The 27,107-nt window shown below is 40.2% G+C and overlaps 1 protein-coding gene across 7 annotated transcripts in view; it reads left to right on the top strand.

Moving 5' to 3' along the window:
* Window positions 1-27,107, top strand: part of grm7 (glutamate metabotropic receptor 7) — a 272,650-nt gene that overhangs the window by 159,716 nt on the left and 85,827 nt on the right. For all 7 annotated transcript variants that reach the window (XM_071493703.1, XM_071493705.1, XM_071493704.1 and 4 more), the window contains exon 5: window positions 19,366-19,503. In XM_071493703.1, coding sequence (XP_071349804.1) covers window positions 19,366-19,503 — 138 coding nt within the window. The remainder of the gene's footprint in view (window positions 1-19,365; window positions 19,504-27,107) is intronic.

Below are 27,107 nucleotides of genomic sequence, written 5' to 3' on the forward strand. Positions count from 1 at the left end.
GCAGTGACACTAACAAGGGAGAGATATGATCTCTTTTTCTTAGTTCCTGTCAGTACTCACACTGCAGCATTTTGGATTGACTGGATGAGTTATTGGAACATCCTCAAAATAAGGAATTTCAACAAACCTACCTACAAGTAACAAATGCATGGTCAAGTTTTTATTTTTTAAGTCATTTTGGGTCCGGATGTGTCTGAGTTTTGCAATGTTACGTCGATTAAAAAAAACAACCTGTCTTGTGTGGGAGTTAAAGGACATATCAAATATAATAACTTCAGTTTTGCCTGAATTTGATAGCAAAAAAAATGTCCTTGATGTATGCTTGAAGATTAGCCAACTGAATGGTTTCATCTGGCTTCGCTGATAGATATAACTGGGTATCATCTGCATAACAGTGAACGTCTTTCCAAATAATATTGCCTAAAGAAAGCATATATCAGGTGATTAGAGCTGGTCCAAGCACAGAACCTTGTGGAAATCGATAAGTCCTTTGCCATTTGTAACTCTCTTCAGTGCTGTCTCTGTGCTCTGGTGCATCTAAATCCTGACTGAAAATCCTCACATAGACAATTGTTGTGAGGAAAGTCACACAACTGATTAGCAGCTGCTTTCTTAATGAGCTTAGACAGAAATGGAAGGTTAGATACAAGTCAATAGTTGGCTGGATCAAGAATAGGCTTTTTAAGTAGTTTAATTACAGCTGCTTTTAAGAACTGTGGTACATAGCCTCTTAATAAAGACAGATTGATCATACCTGGTAAAGAAGAGCTAACTAAGGACAAAACTACCTTAAGCAGCCAATGAGATCGGGCCTAGGAGCCATATTGAAACACTATAAACATGGTTATAAACAAGTTTCACAGATGTTTCTGTGTTTGAGGATAACTTGGTGCCGGTTGGGGGCAGGAGGTAGTGAGTTTTGTTTCTAATAGTTAAAATTTTGTCATTAAAGAAGCTTATGAAGTCATTACTGCTGAGAGCTACAGAAATAAATGGATCAATAGAGCCCCACAGTGCTGACATGAAACCTGGGTTTTTTTATTTTCCTCTTATCAATGATGAGTAATTCTCTTCTCTAGCATTAAGCAGGGCCTATATATTTTAAGACTATCTTGCCAGACTGAGCGAGATTGTTCCAGTTTAATGGAATGCCATATCCTTCCACGTTTTCAATGTTTGCTTTCATTTGCGAGTTGGGTGGTTGAGAGTGAAACCATGGAGCTAACCTCCTTTGTCTCATCATCTTCTTTTTTAGAGGGGCAGTAGAGTCGTGGGTTCTTTGCACTGAGCCTGCAGCACTATCAACAAGATGGTCGATTTGGGAGGGAAAAAAGCATAGGAGTCGTCTGTTATATCGACACATTGAATTAAATTAAATGCTGATGCAGTCACTTCCTTCAGTTTTGCTACAGCACAATCAATAGGCACCTTCCAAAAACATGTTTTTGTCTAATGGCTTGAATTCAGAAGTAATTGATTAAATAAAATGGTTTGATATAAGATAACCCTGTGGGAAGAACATTAAATGTTAAACGTTATCGACATCCACATGAATATTAAAATCACCTACTATAATTAGTTTAGTTGTACTAGAGGATTGAACTTACTAAAAACTTTAAAGATTCAGACAGGAATTCATGTTCTTTCAATAAAAGAAAGGAACAGGATGAAGATATAAAGTAGAATGAAGAAACAATGTATCCAAGTCAACCTTTTTTTAAACCAGCTTTGGTAATTCTATTTATCACCTTTCTGTTGCCTTTTTCTTCTTCTCAATCCAAGGACAACTTGGAGTAGACACCTCCAGGAGAGCGTGTTATCTTTGCTGTGCAGAGAACCACCAAAAGAAAGGAATGAGGGAATTTTAAAAATATTAAAAACAGTTTTGGTACTGTAGTTCACTTCCAGAGGATCCATTTAATTAAAAAAATCATTCGTTTTTAGAGTTGTTTTTCCTGATAACAATCAGTTGTCACAGTTAAGAGAGAATTTCTTTCAATGCTCGGTCCTTTTTCTTCCTTTTTTTTCCTCTTACATTTTTTTCTAAAGCAGAACTTAAGAGCAAGTGCACACTAGAAGATGATGCTAAATACACTTTAAAGGCATGTAACTTTGCATATATACTGTAACTGTCTGTAAGCTGCTGTAAGTGTGGGTGTTTTGTTTAAGACAGAAATAAATAACTGGAAAGTGGAGCTGGTCAGTATGGAAATGAAGGCTTTATACTTCATGTTCCTGACTGGAACTCTGGAGGCAGAAATTCCTCTAAAACTCACACTGAACCTAAAATGAAGCAGCAACAGTAAGACCGTCATGTAACGTAAGTGTCATGTTGTCATCACTTCTGTATCACACCCGCTTTGTTAGAATGTGTGGCAATACATTCACAGCATGAATTAAAAAAAAAAGATAAGATGTGGAACCTGATAATATCCAATCGGGAAAGGTTCAGCCCGAACAGATGAAGACATCAAATGAAAAGAGGAGGATGATGATAATCACAGAAACTAGTAGCTCAGTTATTAAATTCATTTGTGTGCACTAGTTTAGTTCTATTTTTTGTTTCCGAAATTAAACATTATAGAGAAATCGTCAGTGTTTATGATAAAGAATGAACAAAAGGAATGAAAACGTCCACAACCTTTAGGGATTTTACACTTGATGCTTTTGGGAAACAACACCCTGGTCATTCTCATCCTTTACTGATATTTGTTTGTTGTAGTCATCATTTCTTATTTACCAAGTTCACTTTGTGTTTCTCTCGTAAGGTTCATGCAGACCCAGACAGTCACCTGGTCCCTGTTTGTAATCCTTTAGTATCTGTGAACACTCCACCTAGACACACACACAACATCGCCTCCTTAAAAACAACAGTGAATCAACACACACACACACACACACACACACACACACACACACACACACACACACTGCACTCTCAACAAACTGAAGTACCGCACATTAGCAGAGCTACCTGACACTAACTGCTCCCACTGTGTAATATTTTGCTTTCATGAAATAAAGCTTTGAAGGCTTAAAGACACACTCAATAGAGACCACTCTCACACACACACACACACACACACACACACACACACACACACACACACACACACACACATATCGTAGCCTCTCATCCACACTCATGCTCAGACCAGGAGTACAGGGGCACACTGGTGCTTACCGATGATTGCAGCCTCGGTAATGGGCCCTTTGCAAAGATTTCCTCAGATTCACGATGATGTTCACATTCTTCGCATCCCAAAGCAGCATGCTAAACACGTCTGCACATAAATTAGTATTAGAAACTTTTGTCCTACGTGGTGTAATACAGTCCTCAGCGTTGATAGCTGAGTGACTGAGTAATGTGTGTTGTTAGATGATGAAAGGTTCAGTGATTCAATCAGAAACTGGGCGACCTGTTTAATTACCGTAAACAGATATTTTAGCTATGCAAACAGCGTTATCTCCATGGTTGATGTTGCTAGTCGCCGATAAAGCTCCTTTGTTCACTATTTTGCCTAAAAAAACACAAAAAGTTGCTAAACTTTTTAAGTAAAGATGATCACCCAACCTTACCTTGGCTGTTTTATCCTCCTTACGGCGCCGTGCTACACAGGAGTGCAGCATGCACATGAGCAAACCCAAAATGTCCGCTCCCATTTAAAACACCTGGGCTTAAATTTCCTTCTGTCAAGCAAGAAAAAAAGTCTTAAAATCGTGTACCGGGACAAGATTCAATAGATTTAATTTTCGTGACCATGAGCACGAAAAGTGGTGATGCTGGGTTGAGTCATTGTTATATGAAGAGATGCATATGTTCCAGAAAGCAGGTTTAACAAACCCTGAACTCCGAGTTGTTTAAACCTGAGATGAGGATTTCAGTCCACACTGAGGACGTTCACTCTGAAAAAAGGACATCGGTGAAGCTGCAAAACTACAATTCACCATGGCAACAAGCACCATCATCCAGCGCAGCTAGAAATATTGATGTGTGACATTAATGCATGTATGTGTAAGAACATGGATCCAGATTGTGGCTTTGTGTTGTAGACCCTGAATGTGTGTCCACTCTTAATAACCCCTCCACACATGCTCAGAGGTCATCATCAGATAGAAAACAACCCTGCTTAGAGATATTATGGTTTAAATCCTGGCATTACGTGAACCCTCTGTTACAGTACAGCATCACGTTAGTTTTGGTTTGCGGAGCGTGAAGTTGGACAGACAGAATGGAAACAGGTTGGCTTCAAACACCTACCTCCGAGCAGCAGATGGCTGCTCATGAAGCTAGCCACAGCATGTAGTGATCATGTTGTGGCAGGGATGTGATGTGACACACACATGCAGTACATTACACATTAACGCACTGTGGTTAGGTTGACACGGAAACGGCCTAACGCTGCCCCGTGGACCTGAGGTGAGAGGGCTAACACAGCGGGTTGCTGCACACCAGCGATAACAACGCACACGTCACAACCTATTCCAGGATTCCCGCCTCACACTCACTGCTGCACTGCTGCCCAGGAGTGTCCTCAGCTCACAAGGTCTTCTCATCTGTATGAATCCACACTCTGCCTCTTCAGGTTTGAGGCTTTGTGGAATTCAATTCACTTCATTCAAGACAAGAGGAGGCAGGGCAGGAGGAAGGAAAATATGTTACAAGGTCACAGTAAGTCATCTGAAATACTGAAGGTGTGCTGGGATTACGCCCACACATGAAATATATGTTTAGATTCAGTGTGACTTTCTGGGGATATAGTCATCTCTGGTGCTCACTATAAATAAATGTCTATAAATATGCTTAGAAATTGCAGGAAAAAACTTCATCATGTTTTAGGTCTTCTTCAGCACCAAAGTAAGCTAGTGAGAGTTACATCCATGGGTGGTTCAGATGGAAAGGTTTTTGGGTCAGAACTCATGGAAAATAAAGCCATGAAAGTCCAATCCCCTTACCAATGGGTTATTTTCAAATCTTGGAGTGATCAAAAAGTAAGAACACACATGGGCTGCTGATTCTGAAAGGAAACAAACAGAGATTCAAGATGAAACTGAACACAATAAATCAAATTAGTCTCACGTGTCCTTCCCAAAGAAACAAGGATGAATAACACTCTCAGGCTAACATGGACAAAAACTCCTCTTACCTGAATTGCCGCCCCATGCAAAGGTGAAAAAGACGACCGTGGGGTGACCAGGTGAACTTCATGAGGTAAATGGGGGTGGTGAGGGTGAAAACAACAAACGTGAGGTTGGTGAAACTCTTAAGGGTTGTTGGTTTGGAACAACACACTTCACGCGAGCTCTCGACAATGGGTAGGGGGAGGGTGTGGGGCTTGATTGGAATTAGGCCGTTAACAATGTTAACAGGAACTGATCAAGGCTCATACTTTTAACTTCTGTTGGGGACAATTTGACAACATGTCAACAATTATAGGCTAAAAGGACAGTTGTCGCCCACAGCCAGCTAACTGACTTCATGCCATCTTTACTTCCTCCTTACATCCCCCATGGCGTGAAAAGTAAAGCTGACTTCACAAACTTCTTTGGTTGTCTGTCTTGTTTGTTTTGCTTTGTTTCCTTCAGGCTTGATCTCACCTGTCTCTCGGATAAATTGTCAACAGAAGGGGGCGTTAATATGCTGAAAATACATCACTATGCAGAAATGCAGTTCAGTGTCAAGACAACAATTTGTTATCAAGGATCAGAGCTTTAAAGTCATTTTGTGTTGCTGTGTGTGTGTCCCAATTAGGAGGATGAAAATCCCTCTTGCCAGAAGAGAGGACGAGAGAGAGAGAGAGATGGGAAGGTGGCAGTAAGAGTGAAAGAGAGGGAGAGCTATGAAAGACAAGCCAAAGGGGGAGAGGGAGAAGGCAGATTAATGACGTCACCAAAAGGCAGGCGGTGGGTTTCACGGGAAGATGCATCGGGGCGGTCTCAACTCCTAACTCGTCACATACAGACGCTTGGTCAGGACGCCTTCATGTTACTTTTTAAGGCACTGGGCGCCACTTCAGGGTCATTTTTCAACATGCAGGATAGTCTGATAGACTTCATCAAGTACTGTGAGAGTCCATACAGAACCGAGCCTGCACAATGAAAAATGACGCTAAAGGGTTAACCAGTGCATGAAAAAGTGACGCCAGGAGGTGTAGGATGTGTGCGTGTGTGAGAGAGAGAGAGAGAGACGAGCAGGTGGAGTGAGATTTCAGTTTGTGTTTTAGATCAGTAGCTGAGTGGCAGAGAGACTAGAGGAATTTCCTCCTGGTTCTCTTCAAAGCCTTCTTCATTATGCATGTGCAGCAATTACCTGATGTCTGTGAGGAAACGAACCGCGCCAAATGACTCTCTGATTAGTTAAAGCAATCACAGGGTCAGAGTGACAGCTCCACTCAGCACTGCTGTCTGCAGACACACATCTGATTTAATAACTGGTGGTGATCCTCACTTGTTATCTGCTAATGTATAGTCCTGTATGTAACTGCTGTTATCACTGTCCTCTCTTTTCCTCTTAAGCACTGTAAAAACAGAGAGCGTTAGATTTACTGCAGCTTTTTCTGCTGCAGGTTTGATGCATTTCTTCCCCGGACACTTGTGCTGTATTTAGCAAACAGACCCACTGGGCTGGAGTCACAGCTTGCATTAAATTTAGCGTCATCTTGCAGAATTGCATCTCTCTTTTTATTGCATATGCATTTAAGTATGGTGGCCCTGAGAGGTCAATGCACTGTAACTTAAGAAAACACATGCAAGTAGACAAAACAAAAACAGAAAAAATCTTCATCAATTTGACGACACATGTGATGCACCACCATATTTAAGGGAGGATTGCACACAATCATATTTCATTGGCTTCACTAAGGTCTCAGTGATGATCAGTTTTGGTGGTAAAATTCTCAACCCGTGAAGACCAAGTATAAACACAGCACAGATGAGTTTTACTTGAGTCATAAAGAAGGATGGCCTGGGACAGAGGTTGGTGAACTGCTGCTGTTGGTGAGCTAACCGCTAACTGTCCAGCATGGCCCGCCCACCTAACACTGGTCAGTCACAACAGCTGCTACTAAATCTTTTCTTTATTTTTTTCCGCCCTACAGTCCGTCACACCCACCCCCACTCCCACTCCAACCCCCCCCTGTCATCCTGGGAAATAAAAACCTATGGAAGAGGGAAAATAAAGCTCCAGTATTTCTTAAAGTTGAACTCAAACCATGATCTCCTCTGAAAACTGACCAAACCGTGACCGCTCCATAAACTGGCCGCTGCGTGTTTATTATTGTTACCATGACGATGATACACTCCACTCACATTTTTCATATTTAAGCTATAAATCAATTGTTTACATAAAGATTTGAATTAAGTGAAGAAGTAAGGGAAGTAAATAAACTCTTACTGGTTAGTTTCCTCTCTCAGCATAAACACCACTCACTCAAATGTAAGAAGTATAAAGTATTGAGTTTGTGGTGAGAGCGTCGGGTTTGTGCGAGGGAACCAACACGAGCAGTTCAGAGGATCTGTCAGTGTTTTAATGAGTGCTTTTATAGCTTTCTCACATCAGTTTCTGATTGTTTGCCAGTAGTTTACTCCCAATTTGGTGCTGATGTAACTGATGATATTGTTGTCTAACAAAGTTTGTCGAGCAAATCAAGAAGACACAGCACTGCTGTCACGTTAATGGCACCAAAAGCAGCTCAGACAGAATATCTGACTCAGTAAGTCTCAGAGATTTGGCAGCACAGAGGTTGGTGCAGAGGCAGAGATAATTCACCGGGATAAAGGAATCCGGTGGCATCACAGCAACCAGAGGAACGCAGAGCCATCAGTCAGAGCCAGTGTCTAATAATAGCTGAATATGTGTTCAATACAGGGCTATTTTTGTACAGTGTTGGATAGATGTTTATATTGTAAATACTTTTCTATAAATCTCAAACTCAGCATTATGACTGTTGTTTTTCAACCACACAGCTGCTATTGTATCATTATTCTACATGTCAGGTCTCAAGGTCTACGTGCACGTGTTTGTGTCTTTGTTCATTGCAGGTGATGTGAAAAGATAAATAGGGAGTAGTTCAGTGATAAAATACTCTCTCCTGATTGGCTGCTGTCAGCTGAGTCAGTCAAAGTGGATTTTTTTCTACTTTAAAGAAAGATGCTTCAGCTTTGTCTGATAAAAGGAAGTGTACAAGAAAACAGCATCATTCGACAGCCATTAATTATTACGAATTTAGAAAATAGTTTTTTTTGTTATTTTTGTTTGATATTTTCAAGTCTTCCTAAGGGTCTTTGTTCAAATCAGGGGCTGGTTGAATTTTTATTCTTCTGTGTCAGCTGGAAATAAATTACTATTTGCCCTCACGCTGGCATGGCTTCAAAAATAAAACAATATATACTCCAAAATTGAGTACACTTTAAAGTAAAATGAAAAAAACAAACCAAAAGAACACAACATTGTTGTCTGGAACAGTGACAGACTCTGCTTCACAAATCCACATCACAGTACCTGACCCTGAAGATCTCAGACTCTGGTCTCTGCTGCGGTTGACTGCGTGGCAGCAGTAATTCACTGAGATAATATGTCACAATAGTCTGACGCTCTTCACATTTCACTGTCTGTGGAACCCTTGACCCAGAAAATGTTAGACGTTTGTCAGTGAGCAAGAAATCCAAGACTGAAGCCCAGAGAGTAGAAGCCACTAACCTTTGTTTCCCACTGTGTGGATTTCCTCATTATTCCTGTCACAAGTTTTCTCTCACGACAACATTTACAGTGTCTCTCTTTTGATCTGCGCTGGCAGCTGTGATAAATTCTCCTACATAACTACTTACAACTAGATGCTTTGGGAGGAGTGGGGGGTGTAATGTTGTGGGCTACAAATTTTATTGTCTGTTTGCATTTTTCCAAATTGTTCTCATTAAAAATAACTGAATCAGCTGAAATCAGCTCCTGTTTGCAGTGTGGCCCATGGATGTTGTGTTATTGTATTTCTAAGTATAAATGATGCTGCCACTAAAGAGCAGTTCAAAGTTTTATTTCTCAAAGGCAAATGAAAGTAAAGTAGTGAAATAAGGGTCGGACTTGGCAGCAGGGCAGATAAAAGTGTAAAACTGGAGTAAGCCTGTGAATATTCTCATTTGTCCAGGTCATAGTATCTCAAAAGGAGTTTTAAATCGAAAGCAACTGGACTTGGTTATTTGTCTAGGAAGATGTTCCACCTCTCATCCAAGAGGCTTCATTAGTTATTTCTCGCACCTGATCAGGCGGACCAGTCCCAGTCCCTTTTGATGTAAAACTGGAGGTTTATTCACCATGGACTTCAGAGATAATCCTGTCACACCCAATATAAAAATATCAGTTTTCCAACCAGTCCTCCAACCTGAACAACCATTTTTCTCAACCCTCTGATACGACTCATAGGAGTGTCTCCTGAAATAGCGCCCCTACGGCGGCAGGCCACCTGGACCTTGGTTGTTGGCTAACCAAACAGACTGTACCAAGAGCGAAGTACCCACCTTTGTCTCCATGGTTGTTTGGGCTAAAATTAGTACTTCCTCAACATTAGATGTTGTCATGGTTACAATAAGAACATCGTGGTTAACTTTCTCGAACAGTCATGGATAGTAAAAACACCATAAACTGCTACTTTCACATGGGAATCGAACACCACTCTCCTGTGTCATAGTCCTGTGTCCTGTTGACCATCCACCCCGACCTCCTCCTTTGTCGCTCTGTAAACGACATCACCGCACTTTTCCCTTCGTTGCCATCAGATGTGGCCTAACAAAATGAAACTACGGGTCATAATAACCTGCTGCACAGACGACCTGTGGGCTCGTTTTTTACAGGACAGACTCAAGTTTTCATGTCTGTGTGTTCGGATCTGAATGAGTTACAGAGCCTGATTTTTGACACAAATTGTAGGAATTGGGAGGTAAAGTGTTGAGCACAAGTCCCTGAATCACAGTAGCTCCGATGCTCACCACGTTGGTGAGCGATCCAATCAGAACCCTTCATGCACCTGTCCCTTCCACCTGACACAGTATCTTTGCCCCATGTCTGAGGTGCGTAACTCCTTGATATGGTATAAAAGGTTAAGTTCCAAATTTCCCACTTGCACCGCATTTTGAAACAAACAGTATCATACCGTAAACCAGGCCTGGTGTCAAAACATTGCTCTTTTTCTGTAGTGGACCTACTTACAGTAGCTTTTCTATTATCTTCGTTTGGATAAAACAAGAACAGCATTTTGGAGACGCACATGGCTGGAATAATGATGGATGGGTTGGTGCCGTGTTGCTGATTAGGAAATTGTTACAGCTGAGGGCAGTTACAGTTGTTTTTAACAACACACTGCACTGGGCTGATGCAAAGGTGAGGGCATGGGGCTCACATTGTCAAGCTACTAAATTAGTTTTCACCAAGCAAGACCGATAGAAACAAATACATGCTGGTTGAGTTTCTAGGTAATTAATGTTCAGTCATGCTTTTGGCCAACTGCCCTTTACAATGTTGTGTTTCAGCCCTTAGCAGAGCATGTGAAGGATCCTGCGCACAGTGAAAGACAACACGTCCTCCAAATTGTAATGACAAAATACATTGTCATTTGAAACTGCAGGACAAAATAATTCGTTAGTGCCCTCCAAACTTTTACATGTCCAAGTAAAGTGTCCGCACAAGTTTTAACTGGACTTCCAGAAAATGGTCCAAAAGAAAAACAGGAGTTGAAGTCTTGCTTCTCTCCAGTGCTGCTGTGTGAATATGAGTTGACTGTTTGATGGAGTTAAACAGCTGGTGGAGCTGATTCTCCAGTTGCTGCAACTAAACCACTGTCATTAAAAGAGCTCCAGTAAAAGTCGAACTTGATAGAAATCTGATATGAATCATTTCATTTCATGTATTCATGTGAGAAAGATTCAAGTCTCTTCATCACTTGACACAGATCTTTCAGATTTACACTTTTTAATTTATGCATGAGTTGGAAATGAAGGTTTGGTTTCAGGCAAATATCATGGTTTAAGGTTAAATGACTACCTGTTTACAGTTAGGGAATAATAGTTGTCATGGTTACACCAACGTTGACTGTCTTTTGGAAACAGGAAGTGAGCCCTGTCTGTTAGAAATAATGTTTCCAATCAATGAAATTGCAACAGCAAATTGATTTTGATGGGAAAGTAATTGAGATCAGATTATGTTATAATGATGATATCTTGTTAATTTACATATTTGACAAATATGTTGATAGTAAACGTACCAGTAAAATGTTGACAGGCACCGTGTTTGTTTTCAGCCGAAATATACCCACTATAGTGACTCCAGCATTATTAAACTGTTTTATGGTTCTGGTTTCTGGTGTGACAGCTGTGCAGTTTGTATTGTTGCATTATGGGATGGGAGCCATGTGAAGTTAGACACAATGATAACGTGCTGCAACTGTTGGTTCATCAACATGCCTTAAAATAAACTCACTAAACAATACTTGGAATTGACTCTGTATATTTGCTTTACAGTACAAATGTAGTTTATATTGTTCTTGTTAAAACTTTTCACCAGCATATTACAGCAGCATAAGTTTTTATCTGATATAATGTGTTTGACACATATGCAGTACTTGCTCTCTTATTGTTCGCTCTTGCCTCTGAAGGTTATATAATATAGTGTCTTGTAAGCCCATGTGGGCTGGGAACTTTTAGGTCTATGACACACGAATGAGGAAATATTCCTTTATTTATTCATAATAAGTGCTGTACGCCCGGCAGGAACACACAAGTATGAGTCAGTGTTCGTGCGCTGACAGATATGAAGCCATTCTGATACAGACAACAGGGAAATCTGAATAACTACACAAGAGCAGGAAAACCTGAGTCGTGCTGCAGATTAATATAACAGTCTGTTCTTTGTGTTTATCAAACAATGGTGGGGGTGGTTGTTTTATGTTCAGTGGCACTGCAGCTTCTCATGACCTGAAGACAAACTCAGATCTGACATTATATGCTCCATAAAGTAGGCTAAGTCCCATCAGGGATTCATATAAATTAAGATCAAACACTCTGTTCGCCCTTGAGGTTACATCCAGCTGCAATTATTGTTGAATCCCCACTTTTTTCAAATGTATGCCCTGCATACTGTTGCACTAATGCTTCTTTCCAAAGAGTAATTACAAGGACATTTCTAATTTAGTTTTCTTTCAAGCTGCAGGGAGATGCCGCAGGAATAATCTGCCCTTCACTCAGACACAATTTAATGTCTATTCTTTGGTCTGTGTAGATTTGTGGAACGAATAAGCTCCTTCCAGGACTGATGGAAGGCATATAGACTACTTAAACTGTTAAAGTATTATTATGTATAGTCTTATAGCATTTATTGTATATTTAAATCACTTGTAAGCTTTTATGGCATGCAGAATATGTCAGTATCTGCGTGCCATTTGTTTTTATTCATCACACTTCATCTCAAAAAAAGAGAACTCTTTAAATAGATGGTAGCAGCACAGCTGTCCCTCTGCAGCCCATAGAGACTGGGCCTGAAAATCTGCTTGTCAGTCATGGCTTCGCCCTAGTTTTAGCATCCACACTGCTTTTCTGTTGCACCAAGGCTCCACTCACAGAAGGAATATACAGTAGGAGAAAATCCTGCATCAGCGATGCAGCAGACGATTTGTTTTGACTGATGAATAACAGATGCAAAGCCAGTGGAGAACTACAGCACTGCAAGCACAATGAAGAAAATAATCAAATTATAAAATGAAAACCGTTTTACTAAATCGGGCAGAAAACTAATTACACTTAAATTGCTTGTTGTGTCTTCCATAGTAATGGTGGCATAACAAAGACGAGAAATGTTGGTTAATCCTCTGTGTTGTGACTTTAAATTGTTGTTAGTTTCATTTATAAATACCTGATGCATTTTTACCACAGAGAGCTCTGAGCTGAGAGGTGGGTGATCAGGCCAAAAGATCCTATCACAATCTGTTTAGATAGAGTCACAATCCTCGATATGAGAGTTGTGCATATGGTTGCCTTGACGCAAAACCTGTCATTTAAACTCAAGGCCAAAAGGCCCAACTCATAAATCTTTGCATCATCTTTCCACTATGATTTTATTAAGTTCTGACTGGAAGTTGTTCGTATCTCTCTGCAGCTTTGACACTTCTCTTGGATGTCTGTTCACTGCTACTCTTCACACACAATGCTGTCCCCTGTTTGCAAATTATCTCACAACCAGTCACGCTTTTTGCTGAGTTCATATGGAGTATTCACTTCAACGGCGGTGTTATTTATTTGCAAGGCGCTATATGTAGGCTAAGGGTTTTAATTTGAAAGTTCAGTTGCCGCTAATCAGCTAGACAGCTCGTCCAGCTCTGCCTTTCCCACCTGCAGGCAGGCCTCTTGTTCCGCAGATGGACTGTTACTTCTTTGACTGCAGCTGGAGACAGTGGTTCTTGTTCTTTGGAGTTGGAGAAGTGTCACTCGTGGCACTACACCAAGGTCGCTGAGGCTGCTGAGCAGAACAAGCTGCTGTCTCCAGCTGCAGTTAGCAGGCTAACCATTACCAGTGGGCTGCGACTGAACTTTTCAAATTAAATATCTAAATATACCACTTTTTAATGACACAATCTGTAAAATTCATCTGAAAAGTCGATCACATGCCAAAGTAAGATCGTCTGTGGGATTTTTTATTTATTGTATTTTTTTTTTTTTTTTTACAACAATATTCACAGTAAAATTATGTTAGCCAGTAAAACAACATTGAAGTGCACAGCATGTAAAATTAGAGAAATGAGAAAACAGGCACACATGAAGTAGCTTAGCAGGATAAAAAGCTCAGTGTAAGACAGCATCATACAAAGTAGGACAATGCAGGCAGTTATTAATACAGAACAATGTTACGCAGCTAATCAGTGCAGGCAGTTAAACCATTACAACATAGAATCACATGACATTACAGAAGTCAGAGGTAAAATCCAAGGGAGCACAGTCTGACAAGCACAGACAAAAAGGCCAGTTAAGGAGAGCATTTGGTTACATGCAAAGGAGCAGAGGTAGTCACAGTAGGGTGTATTTAATGTTCCAGCAGCGTCAGCAGAATTCATTTCAGGCTGCACAGAGCTGCAACAACCTCAAGCAATAAGGTACAGCAGTCTGTGTGTAGCCTAACAGGGAAAACCCAGGGCAAAAGAAAAGTCCACAAAGCACTTGTCGCATGACTTGCTCCTATTCGTTAAGCTCACTGCTTTGAGTGCAAAGAGATAACTGAAGGTGGCTCAGACATGTGTCAACGTTTTTATCAACTCGGCTGGATAGTCATTGGAGTCATTGTCAGAGACTGTAGAAGGAAAAATCAGCCTGAAACTGTTAAAGTGAGGATGGTTTAAGTAACTTTATTTATACCCATAGGTAGATTTTACAAAGAACGCACATTTTACAAATAACACACATGATAGATAAAACACATTAAAACACAATAAAAGTACGTATTGTTCCAATCATCACGTCACTAAAATAAACATTGCTTCTATAGCATCTGTGCAGTGTTGGTAAAACTGGTTCATCTGAGTGATGGCTGCTGGAACAAAGCCTTTTTTTTTTGTACCGCTTTGTTCTGCACTTTGGGACTACGAACCAGAAGGAAGAGGCTGAAATTCACTGTGCAAAGGGTGGGAGTGGTCATTTAAAATCGAGCCAGCTATCTGCTGTAACTGTCTGCTGTACAGGGAGCTGGGTTAAGCTGTGACTCACCAATCAGCCTACTAGACCATTTTACAGTTTGATTCAGAGAGTTTCTGCTCTTTAAAGATAGGTTTCCAAGCCCCTAAGAAAAACGAATCGATTCAATAAAAGCTCAACAGAATAAGGTCGTCAGGATGTTGTCAGTGTGGCAACTGGACAGTTTCCTCAAACATGGCCTCACAATTTACTTCAAAGCACAGTTTTGAGTCAATAACTTTAATGATTGTACACACTCAACTCTCTGACCCTTAATGGATATGACCTCATGTGTGGGGGCGTATCCTCTATAATCAATTCTTTTATCTTAGATATGTTTAATTCAAGATGGGACTCCTCACACTACTTGACAGAGTCGTCGATGACCAGGCCATAGCTGGTCTCAATATCCAGGAACTGACTAACAATAATAGAGTCAACTGAATACTTTAAGATGGTTCTGTTTTCACTCCTGCTCTGACACATTTTTGTGTAGATGATAAATAATAGGGGCAAAAGCACCGAGCCTTGTGGGGAGCCAGTTGAGGAGCAAGCTGGGTCAGACAGAGTTTGATTTATCTCTCTCTTTGTGTCTTATTAGTTAGAAAGAATCCCACAAGACAGTTACCCAAGTCAAATTGTTCTGGAAGACTCCTGATTAAAATATGGGGTTGAACTTTGTTGAAAGCAGAGGATAAATCAACAAATAGAATTCTAGCATGAGACCCTCCAATTGTTGAACAAGTAACTTAAGCAAAGTGCAAAGCATCCTCTAATCCTCTGTGTGGCCCTACATAAGAAAACTGCATGCTCAGTTTTGTAACGTCTCATTTTTGAGGGTTAAAATCATCCAATATGTAGTTTGGTGCATCAGGTGAAAACGACTGCAGTTTTTGAAACTACTGGGAGCAGGTAGAAAGAACGGAGTGATACCAATGAAAGTCAGACATCTGACGTTCAAGTGCCTTCTCTGACAGTCACAGAGCTTCAGTATTGTTTGTTAAGATATAAACATACCTTTAGTTTTCCTCATCGCTCCAGCTTTTTTGACCCAGACGAACTGGTGAAAGACATCAGTGAATGGGTGGATGTCCTGGTCACACTCGGTGAGCCATGTCTCAGTGAAGACCATGGTACTGGGGTTTGTCTACATTGTTCCTCAGGGACTTTACGGATCCAGGTGAGCCACAGTTTCCTTGGGCATTGTCTGATGCCTCCTCATTTATCCCCCCATGGATATTATGTCTGTGGCTTAAAGTAATAGATAAAGAGGTCAAATAGTTAGCTAAATGTCATTGATAAATGGTCATCTAAGACAATATTGTAAAACTCCATGTTTTATAGTTAGCTGTGATAAAATCCATGGTAGTAGTTATTTACTGTCCAACTGATAACCACTATGGTGGGTAAGCAAAAATGTTTGACTCTCCACATCCAAAATAATCAAAGGTCAACAGAAATATGTTTACCAAAAGATAAAGCACAGTTTATTACAAATGATGAATGAGTTCTTGAGTAACTTCAGCTCGTCTGACAGGGCTGTGGGGGTAAATCTGACAAAGAGAGGTTGTGAAACAGTGATGTACACTAAAAGAGGCACCATTCTTTGTACCACACCCTGTTTGATATGCACAGGAAACTCAAAGCAGGCCATGAGAGCTGTGCAGAGTGACACTCTCTCAGATGAAATATCTGCCCCTGGCAGGCAGAGGCCGTCAGCTTCAGGCTCCAGCAGCTCAGTATCTTCCCTCCCGGAGTCACTCTGTGCAAAAGGCCATCAGCCCGTCTCACAGCGAGATCACATCACCGAGTGAATTATGAATTAGATCTCTTACTGTAATGGACTCCTGGACTCAAGTTTCATTCTCTTGTCGTCAATTCTATTTTTCTCCAGCTCTTTTATGTCTGCCTTTAATCCCCATCCCCACCACCTCCCTCACAAACTAACTCCATGCAAAGAAACTTAGAGGTCAAGATCCTAATATCAGCCTGTCAGAAATTATTAAAATGTATGCATCATTGACATCATCACAGGGTGTCAAGGACATCTCACCGGTATCAGTGACTTGACTGCCTGTCATTCTGAAGACAATACTTATAGGGAGAGTAGGGAGATGATTAAGTGCATTCTCCTCTCCTTATAACTCAATTTCCTGTACTGTCTGTTGAGAGGATCTGAGTGATAGAGGGGAATAGACAAAGCTGTCAACAAAGAAATAAATGAATTTAAGGAATAAAGCCCAAAAAATTTAATTAAAAAGAAAGAGATTAAAAAGATCAAAACAATGGTGAAAACACATAAATGAAGTTTATAGGTGTCTGCATTCAGATTTTTGCCTTTGATTTCGGCAGACAAGCTGTATTGTCATGTTCAGATTATTCCATAATCCAGTTGTGAATATCTGATATTTAACATATAATCTGTGATAATGACATATCTGGCTCAACTTTAGGTGCATTTTAAAATGAAAAGGTCGTATTGTGGACAGCCTAAGATAGAAAGTACCAGTCTGAAGTGTAAAATCTCTCTGCACCTTACAAAATACCAATCGTCATCTTTTCATGATGAACGAAATAACATTTTGAAGACTGGTAAAGACTTTCACGGATCATCAGAGCCAAACCTCAGATTTGCTCTATTTGCTAATTTTTTTTATTTTGCTCTATTTAGATATAAATCTTTATATGTGACACTTACTTTCTTCTTACTTTGGGGAAGTAATTGATTGTGGCCCTCTCAGTCTAGTTGGCTACACTGACCAATGTTTCTGACACAGTAGCTGGTCTGAACATTAACGGAGATTGGCAAGGTACAACTAGTCCATGAGCATTATACTATATACAGAAAACAACCTAGTTCCAAATGCAAATGATTAAAATGTCCACTTCTATGCTGATGATCCTGTGACTTACTTCTCTTCTGAAAAACTTCAGTGTGCTGTGCACATCAGTCTCTATATGACTGGTTTGTTCTGATTGCTGAACACTGAGTTGTCACAAATAGTAAAGACTTCACATGTCATTGTACTTTGCATGTGTGGGTTGGATGGTCCTCTGAAAGCTCCTGTAGCTTAACCCAATGGCATACTCTTATTCATGAAGCCATTCTTGGACCTTTTTTTTTTTTTTTTTTACAGTATGTGACATACACGTGACTAGTTATGCCCAAGGATTCCAGGGCTTTTGTTTGTTTATGTCCCTGTGCATGGAATATTCTGCAAAAAGCTATTAAACTCAGTGGGGTCCATGAGACCCTGTGTCCTCTCAAAAAATATACTTAACATTATACTGTATGTTATTCTAGCTCAATACTTCCTGACTTTTCTTAAGTTTATAAAATGAACATGATTTTGAACAAAATCCTCTACATATTACTTCTGTTTGGGTTTGTTTTAGACCCCAGCTGTAAAACATGTTTAAATACTTGGATGGATTTCATCTGCTCAGTGTCTGTAATTGCTATTTACAGGCTTCGAATGCAGCACTACCTCTCACAAATCATAAAATATTTATTTGGATTTCTCTTGTTGGAGTATAGGAAGGTAGTTTGACCTCCCTGACCTCCCTCTACCTGATGGTAGTATTATTAGTTACATCACTATGTAGGATAGCATACTGTAGATTATTGGTCTGTCATGACTGGAGTATACTTTCTGTTTGTCCATGTATGTACAGCCTAAATAGCATTTATTTCCTTATAGCCACTTATATGACATGCATGAAAGCCCAGTTTGTGACTTCAAGACGTTTCTATGAGTTGCGTTTCCATAAGGACAAAATAAAAGCAAAAAACAGCAAGGGATTAAACTGATGTCAACAAAACACAAGTGGTAAGATGATATAAATCACTGTAGAGTCTGCGTTCATCTGGCTGCCAACTGGCTTTACTAACATATTGTATAATGTTTTTTTTTCTTTCAATGATGATCTTGGTTTGTTTTCACATGTTTTTATAACTTGTATTTGTCTTAGGTTTTTTTTTTCCTTTTCCCTTTGACCCGTTTCCTGTTTTGAAGTCTGTTTATCCTCACAATTAATGGTAATCTCTTAATGTGATTAGAAACCTACTCACCACCTTCCACATCTCTGAGCCCTTTGTGATTTATGCATAGGTTATATGTTTAGAGCTGTTTCTGGTTCTCGGAGGCACAGTTTCTATTCAACCCTGTGGAGTTTCCTTTCCTTGCCAAGAATTTTATTGCCATATGCGAGGGTTTGTTTTTGTCTTGGCATATGTTTGGGCAGTTATGCACAAGGCAACGATGTTGAACTGGATTAACTGGTAGGATTGCCCAAGGTTCTGCCTGAACAGATTTTTTTTAGCAGTTTTGGATGTTTTACAATCTACTGTACATGACCCCCAAACTCATCTTTGTCATTTGTCTGCTGATGTTTACATGCTATTTTCCTCTTAAGCAACATTGGCAGATAGAAATCATTTCCGAAGAACATGTCTCAGGGAGCACTTTCGATGTATTTGCATAAAAGCAATGATTTAAGTGCAGACCAGACAAGCAGATAAACAGTCATACATTAGGGAACACATCTTATTTGTTAGGATTCTTCACACATGAGTGCTGCTGTCACTTTCAGTGCTTGCATGATCTGCTCTGTGATTGTTACAACCTAATGAGCTAACCTTCTTTGTTTTGTTGACCCTTTCAGGGTTCGATGCGTACTTCACATCACGGACTCTGGAGAACAACAGGAGGAACGTGTGGTTTGCTGAGTACTGGGAGGAGAACTTCAACTGCAAACTGATGAGCTCCTCCAAGAAGGACGAGAGCAGCAGAAAGTGCACAGGTGAGTTTGTGTTAGTGTGTGTGTGTGTGTGTGTGTGTGTGTGTGTGTGAGAGTGTGAATGCAGGTGTGTATTCTTGAAAATACCTTAATGCTTCTTTGTACGTCAAAAATACTGAGTATGTGCAGTGGTACAATGAAGGTGGGTAAACCCTTCTTTACCTCATTCCTACTTTGTGAAGGTTGTGTACATGAAAGTATAGTGATGATCTGCCCATGAAATGACTCTGTGTGGTCTTTGTATTTATGATTTCCTGTTTTATTTTGAAATTATTTTTCTTTTATCCAATTAGCCTTACCTCCTTTATGTATTTAATGCCAGCCTTACACCAAACGACTTACATTCTTGCTCCTCCCTGGAGTCACCTCCATGCTAACCATCAACTCAGTTTGCTGCTTCCTTTCTGGTGCTGGAGAAGTTGACAGTGTTCATATTGTTGAATGTCACTTTTTGCACGAACCAAGACAAAAAACCTACGATAATATTAAACATTTATCTGAACGTGAAGATGAAAAAAAGTTAAAGACCCCCCTCCAATGAAAATCAAGTTTTTAACCTTGTTAACATGTTTTTTTATATAATACAAGGCATATCATGAATGAAATAAGAAGTCAACCCCGTGACTGTGTATTTCCACCTGAACCAATGAACCAATTCATTGCTTCAGACAACAAGGGATTCATACATCATATAACATAAGGAACCAATCCCATCAACTTGTGGGGACAGAGGGTGAGGCAAAAACACTGTGTCAGCCTCTACCAGTTACAAGCTTACAAATGAGGATGCTAACTATGCTAACTGCTGCCAGTCACAGTTTGTAGTCACGACAGACTCCTCAACTGAGTCTGGATCTGAGCGAGGCTCAAACATGTGGCTAAGTCTCTCTGACGTTTCCTCCCCTAACCATCTTGATTCTCTCTGCTGTTTCACCTGTCAACCAAGCACAAGCACAGGTGGTGGGCAGGGCACAAGCCCTGATCCAGAAGTAAGTGTAGATGTGTTTCCAGCCCCTGTTTTCCTTTTTTGTTTCAGTTTTTATGTGGGAAATCCACAATCAATAAAATATTATTATATTATTTTTATTATAGTTATAAACTATGAGGAACTCAAAGACAACCTGGACGATCACCTTAAACCAAACAATTGAGATAATGGGCCTATAGCAAAACGATTTTATTACGACATCTGAAATTTGTCTGTGACAGTAAAATCAATTGAAAACACCGTAGGTATAAGGCTGGCATTAGTCTGATTCTAGTTCGTTTTCACCAATGCAACAACTTGTCTGCCTGCTTGCTTCAGCACAATGGTCCATGTTAACAGACCACAGTGGTGCTGACGTGAAGATACTATGTTCCAGAACAAAACGAGCAGCAGAAGCTGTGAGAGGGAGGCCAGCCTGAGTTCACCAATGGTAGAAATTATTCATAAATGCTACTTCAGAATTTTAAATTCACTGCAGACAGACAGAGACAGAAGAAAAGCCCAGAGAAAGAGGAGATTCCAGTGCCAATATCCCACTTCTAATGAACACTATCATTGCATATTGACTTTTTGCAAACACTTGGTCTTTTCTTGTGGAGGTTGTTGGGAAAGTATAGATGCATTTGCAATTATAAACAGAAACTCATAAGTCCGTCTGGTCTACAATCAATAATGCATAGCAATTACTGGCCCAATATGATAGTGTGAACAGACCTTGAACACTAATGAACCTGTTCTATTCAGACTATTGATTGAAGCCACGAAATAACTTATTATCTTGTCTCATTTATCTTTCTTTAGATTTCTCTCATTGCATTTCTGTTACCTTTCATCCTCTGATGCTCTGATTATTGAGACTTATCTGATTGATATTTGATTTTCAAACAGTCATGTACCTTTCTTAATCCTTTTGCCTAATTATCGCCACAGTTTCCATTCCCTCTAAGTCTTTGTTCTCCTGTCTCTGATGTGACCCCCATACTCACTCATAACAAATAATTATTTCTGGTCATTTAGCGTCTCTTTTTCGTTCTTCTTGTATTTAATTAGCATCTCTGTAGATGTTTTGTGTCTCTTTGTTGTTGTTGTTGTTGTTGTTGTGTGTCTCTTTGCATCTCTCTTTGCATTTGTTTAGTGTCTCTTTGTAGTTGCTTGAATCTCTGTGTCGTCATTTTGTGTTCCTTTGTAGCAATTGTGCATCTTTTTCTCTCTCTTTCTATGAACTTCAGTGTTTACTGAACAGACAGAGGGGCCAAAGGGGGCAGGGGGCCCTCTCTAGTGTGCAATAATCCATCCATAATTTTGTGGGCTGCATGTTTCTGAGAATAAAAGTCCAAAGACAGGCCACAGGAGATGGTCAAAAAGGAAAATGATATTTTTAGTATTATGATGTGTTATGACATCACATCTTCACTAATGACCTGTCAGATATTTGCTGTAATTATGTGGGTTGCATGTAGCTACTTTGCTGTAAGCCAAAAATGAACTTTCATGTGTGTGACTGGTGCTCATTATGTTTGGGCATCTCTCAGTCTCCGCTGAAAGACATGAATAAAACACCAGAGCTCTGTGAAGCTCAGTGTGTCAGTGGTAAGCACTGTCGCCTCCCAGCAAGAGGGTTCAAATCTGCGCCTGTATCATAGCTGTGTGGGAATGATAATGAATCGACACGCTTGGCTCCAGTCTGGCCGGTGAATCCTCAGAAACAAATAAACAGAAATCATCCCGTTCACTGCCTACAGTTACAAACAGCACGCTGAGAGAGGGGGGCATCTGCCCTGACTGCCTGAAGATTACCACATTATTTAAATGGAGTGGTGTCACGTAGTGATGATTTGTGGATGTATCTGTGTGAGTTTGCGTGGCTTTCCTCTCCAGCTTTCTCCACAGGCACACCATCAGGAGAGGCAAACCAGGCAAATGTTTGGGGCCACCTCCAAGAGCAAAGTGGCCCATGATGGCCCCACATATTGGCACATTTTGTTGTGACAACTATAAACCCCCTTAAACTTAAAATGGAGACACTATACAGGGCACTGCTGCTTCCCCAAGACCCCCCAAGTGGGGCCTGAATTATGTCTGCTGTAGCGTCTACCTGTTGCCTGCATTTGAGGCATTCAAGCAACATCTGTAAATTATAGTGTCTAATGAAAGGCTGCATGTGAGGTGTTTAGGGCACATCTGTAAATTGTAGTGTCTACTGATAGTCTGCATGTGTCGTGTTTAGGGACCATTGTTAAATTATAGCGTCTGTTGGTAGTCTGCATGTGGGGGCAGTTTTCGGTGGAATTCTTTGCCTGGTGCCCCCCAGAGTCTAGGATCACCACTGGTTTCCTCCTGTCATACCAGGCCAACGGGGAAATGAAATGCAACAGAACTGTTTAAGAAAAATGAACATAGTAGGTTGAATAAAGTATTATATGGTATTAATTCCAACATTTGTGAAAGATACAAATGTCCTGATTGGTTTGTCTCCTCTTGCATTTCAACAACATGTATGCTGGGAAAAGCTACAGACGCCCCAGTCCCATTAGTCTGAATAGGAAAAAGTGGATGTATGGATAGAGAGCTGATGATTGCATCTCTACTAAAACATCAAGGTGAAATTACACTGAGAGGTTGTCACATGCCACCAACACACAGTTTACAGTACTGCAGGATTTCTGATGTCCAGTGAGAAATTTCCATAAATCAGTTGAGAAGTCACGGAAAAAAAATATTCTACTAATAACTTCAGGTTGGCTCATAATCACCAGCATCAGATATTTTCCTCCACTTTCACAGTGGTCTAGGTGGCTTGTCTGGACAGTGTTATCAGGAACTGCTCACAGCCGAAGCAGCAGGACTTTTCGCAAGGCAATTTAAACAAAATCTTTTTCTCTCTTCGGTTCTTTTTTCTTTTCACCAGATTAGCTGAGCAGTGCGGGGTATAGTTTGGCTGATGTGAGAGAGGTCTAGAGAGGACTTTTCCATCAACACTTCAGATAAAACTTTTTATCACCTGCACCTACTGCCACTGCACGTGCAACATCCTCTTTAAATTATGCAACATGGCCCTTATGTCATGTCTCTTTAATCAGATGCTTAAAATTCATCGAAGCCTCCTCCCATCATAAACACAACTTTCAGTTTCCCTCCAGTTTCTAAAGATAAGTCATGCAATATGTCCCAGTGCAGTTCTGACTCCACCAGGACTATTAATGGAAACACAACTTTTATTTAGACTCTGTTTTGATTTACATGTCATGCTTTAGTTTATTATTTAGGTACATGTTTCAATTACAGATGCTGTTTTGTATATTTGTGTGCAGAAACATTACGCATATGAAAACAACTGGGCACAGAAAACAAACAACGTCCTGGTTAAATCCAAATGCAGATATTTTTGCAAACTAAACAGATACAGATTCAAATACTTGTAGAAATAAAATTCCTTGTTTAGATATTATTGTCTCTGACCCTTGTGTGGAGTTTTTGTGTTGGTTTCCTCCCACAGTACAGAGCCATGCTTTTTAGGTGAATCTGTGAGTCCAGACTGAACTGTAGGTGTGAATCTGACCCTGTGTCAGACCCGTCCACGGAGTAACCCTTCCTCCCTCCCGGTGCATGCTGGGATATTGCTCCAGCCCTCTGTGACCCTGAGCAGGATGAATGGATGGATCTGTCCCACCTTGAAAATACTCCACATGGTTTTACAAGCGCTGTAGAACACAAACCTGACATCCTCAACGGTGTTGTTTTATGTGTCGTCGTGATGATGCTGAGTGTGTGGCTGCACACATCTCCATCATGCGCGTAATCTCAGTCAGGAACAGTCTATCAGCTGTTATTGCTGTAATAAAGCTGCCACATGCTGCAGCATTAGACTGGCTTTTGGTTTGTTTAGAAGAGGTTTACTCAGTGGCTACTTTACAATCAACCATTTGTCACACTGAGTGGTTTTATGTTGCTTGATTGCACTGGTGTTACATCCATTTGAAAAGATGGAAGTGATTATATTTTCCAATGTGATGATATTTTATATTTTATAATTGTGTTTATGGCCTCAACTGTCAGGGATTAAGAACTCAAATTATAATTAATTAAACAGCATGTGATTTCTGTCATTCAGGATGCAGTCAGGACTGTTTGGCTTGTAAAATATGTGATAGAGGACAAAGACTGCACCAGTCTGCTACTTTCAATCCTGGAAGTCTGCTTTAATCACAAGAAAACAACAGTGAAAGCCAAGAAACCAATGGATCCAACCACAGTCCTGAATGGCCTGTGCAGTGGTGCTGGTTAGTCATGACGGATCCTCTTCATTCATGCTGATACATTTCAACAACTCCTTCAACCCGAACAACCATACAGTTGTTTTTTTTCAACCCTTTTGATAAACGACAATTAGGAGTGTGTCCTGAAATAGCGCCCCTACAGTGGTAGGCGTACCAGGCCTAGGTTGTCATGGTTACAATAACAAACATGTGGGCTGTACCAAGAGCGTCATACCCACCTTCGTCGCCATGGTTACTACCATAACACTCATGGCTTGGTTAGTTTTAGGGAAAGATTGTGATTTTGGTTAAAATAAGCTCTTCCTCAACATTAGAAGATCTTTGTTGTCATGGATACAATAGTAATGACGTGGTTAACTTTGTCAAACGGTCATGGATAACAGAAACAATAGAAACTGCTACTTTCACATGGGAATTGAACACTAGGGCCTAACAATCACCTAACAACAACATATAACTATGGGTCATAATAACCTGCTACACAGACGACCTATGACCTCGTTTTTTTGTTTTTTTCCGAGGACAGACTCATACATATTAATGCACAAGGACATAAAATGAGATAAACTGACAAACATTACTGAAACATTAGTTTTTGCTGTAGCTGTCATCACAACAGTCGTCCTAATGAAAGGACAAAACTAATTACTGCTCCATGTCTCCAAGAGAGACACATATAAACATTTTCACGGTTACAGTAATAAACACCTCTTTGTTAAAAGTCTTGATTAAGAGAAAACAGCGCTGACTTTTGTAGAAAACAGGAAACAGTCAGCTTCTCCTGTTCAACATCTGTTTGACCTTTGCTCCTGACAAACAAGAGTCATGATTACTGTGGCTGCCGGAGGCGCTATCACTGGAACATATACAGATGTCACTCCTTAGAGGAGTCACTGTGATCGATGTTCAACCCACACAATCACATTGTTTTGATAGTAAATAATTAAACCAAAATCATATTCATTCCTAACTGATCCAGACAGACTGTGAAGCTGACACACGCATGGATGTGTACACAGACCTAGTGATGATTATCAGAGATTTGGAAAATTATAAGAACATAAACATTGTTTCCACTGGAATAAAAATGATTCTCTGACAAACCACTGAAAAAACACAAACAGCAGTGATATTTAAAGAAATTAGAAGAGAACAAACACCCTTCAGCCTTTCTGCCGAAGCAGCTTCCTCATCTTCAGCACCGACAGGCCAGTTACAGTATGTCTGAAAGTGAAAAGTGATCTTTGCCGACCTCTGACATAAAGTTTTACCAGACAGATATTCAGTGAAGTTATATTTACTGTCACTTTAATAACGTTTGGTTTATCTGTCCCCTAACTGCCCTGTCTGTGAAAGTTAAAGATGATCACTGTTAATGTCTGATTTCAGCATACAGGCCATTTCCTCTCCCTGCTCTGAAAGCATGTCAGAAATGGAGAAGGGGAATGATGCACAGCAGGGTTACAGCCTAACTGGCAATGTCATGCAGCAAAATTTTCTTTAGGGTGACCTGTTTCTTTAACTAATGCCCCAAACATAATTTCACTACGACAACTAGGGCAACTATTTGTGTTATTAACCCATTTAGCAGAACTGTGGAGAGGGTTATGGAGAACTAAAATTAATGTGACATCTGGTTGAAGTAATTTCACTCTCCAGCCACTGACGTCTTCTAGATTTGATCGTATTGTGCTTTTTTTCTATGATTACGTGCCTGGTTTCACTAATGATCTAGTCAAATTAACCCAGTAAACATGAATGAGTCGAATTATTCTTTCAGATTACTTAATAATGTACTGTATGCTCATATAATTCAGTGAATACAGATGAGTATTTATGGGCTTTTCTGGACTGATAGTAAAAAATTCAGATGTGATCGTCAAGCGGCTGCTCTATTACTCTCCGTTCGCTCAATCTTGTTCTCTGATTTGTTAGATGTGCTCATTTTCACAGTAATTTAAACTCTCGAAACAGCTGGTTTCAATTTAGCCTCTAATACAAATGATAATTTGCTGAAATTAGTTGTACATCACTTGGCAGCAGATCAGCAAAAGGCACAGTCTCAACTGAGAGAGTCTCTGTGGTGTTTTGGGGCTGGAGCCGTTTAGCTCATTTCCATTACAGGGACTCAATGACCTGTAACCTGGAGCTTCACACAGCACGAGCCTGAAAGAACCTGCGAAGTCTTGGTTTTAGGTCCTACCATGCTCTTTTGTTTTACAAACCAGAGCATCAAAAACACAAACACTAGTGTCATCATTATCATTTCCATGTTTGGTTAGAGACTAAAGTTCAGCTGTGAGATTTGTGGCACTAGTATAGATTCAGTTTGTGTTGACTTT

Source organism: Trachinotus anak, unplaced genomic scaffold (assembly GCF_046630095.1).
Source record: "Trachinotus anak isolate AG129_WGS33_773 ecotype Australia unplaced genomic scaffold, CSIRO_AGI_Tana_v1 ptg000013l, whole genome shotgun sequence".
NCBI lineage: Eukaryota > Metazoa > Chordata > Actinopteri > Carangiformes > Carangidae > Trachinotus > Trachinotus anak.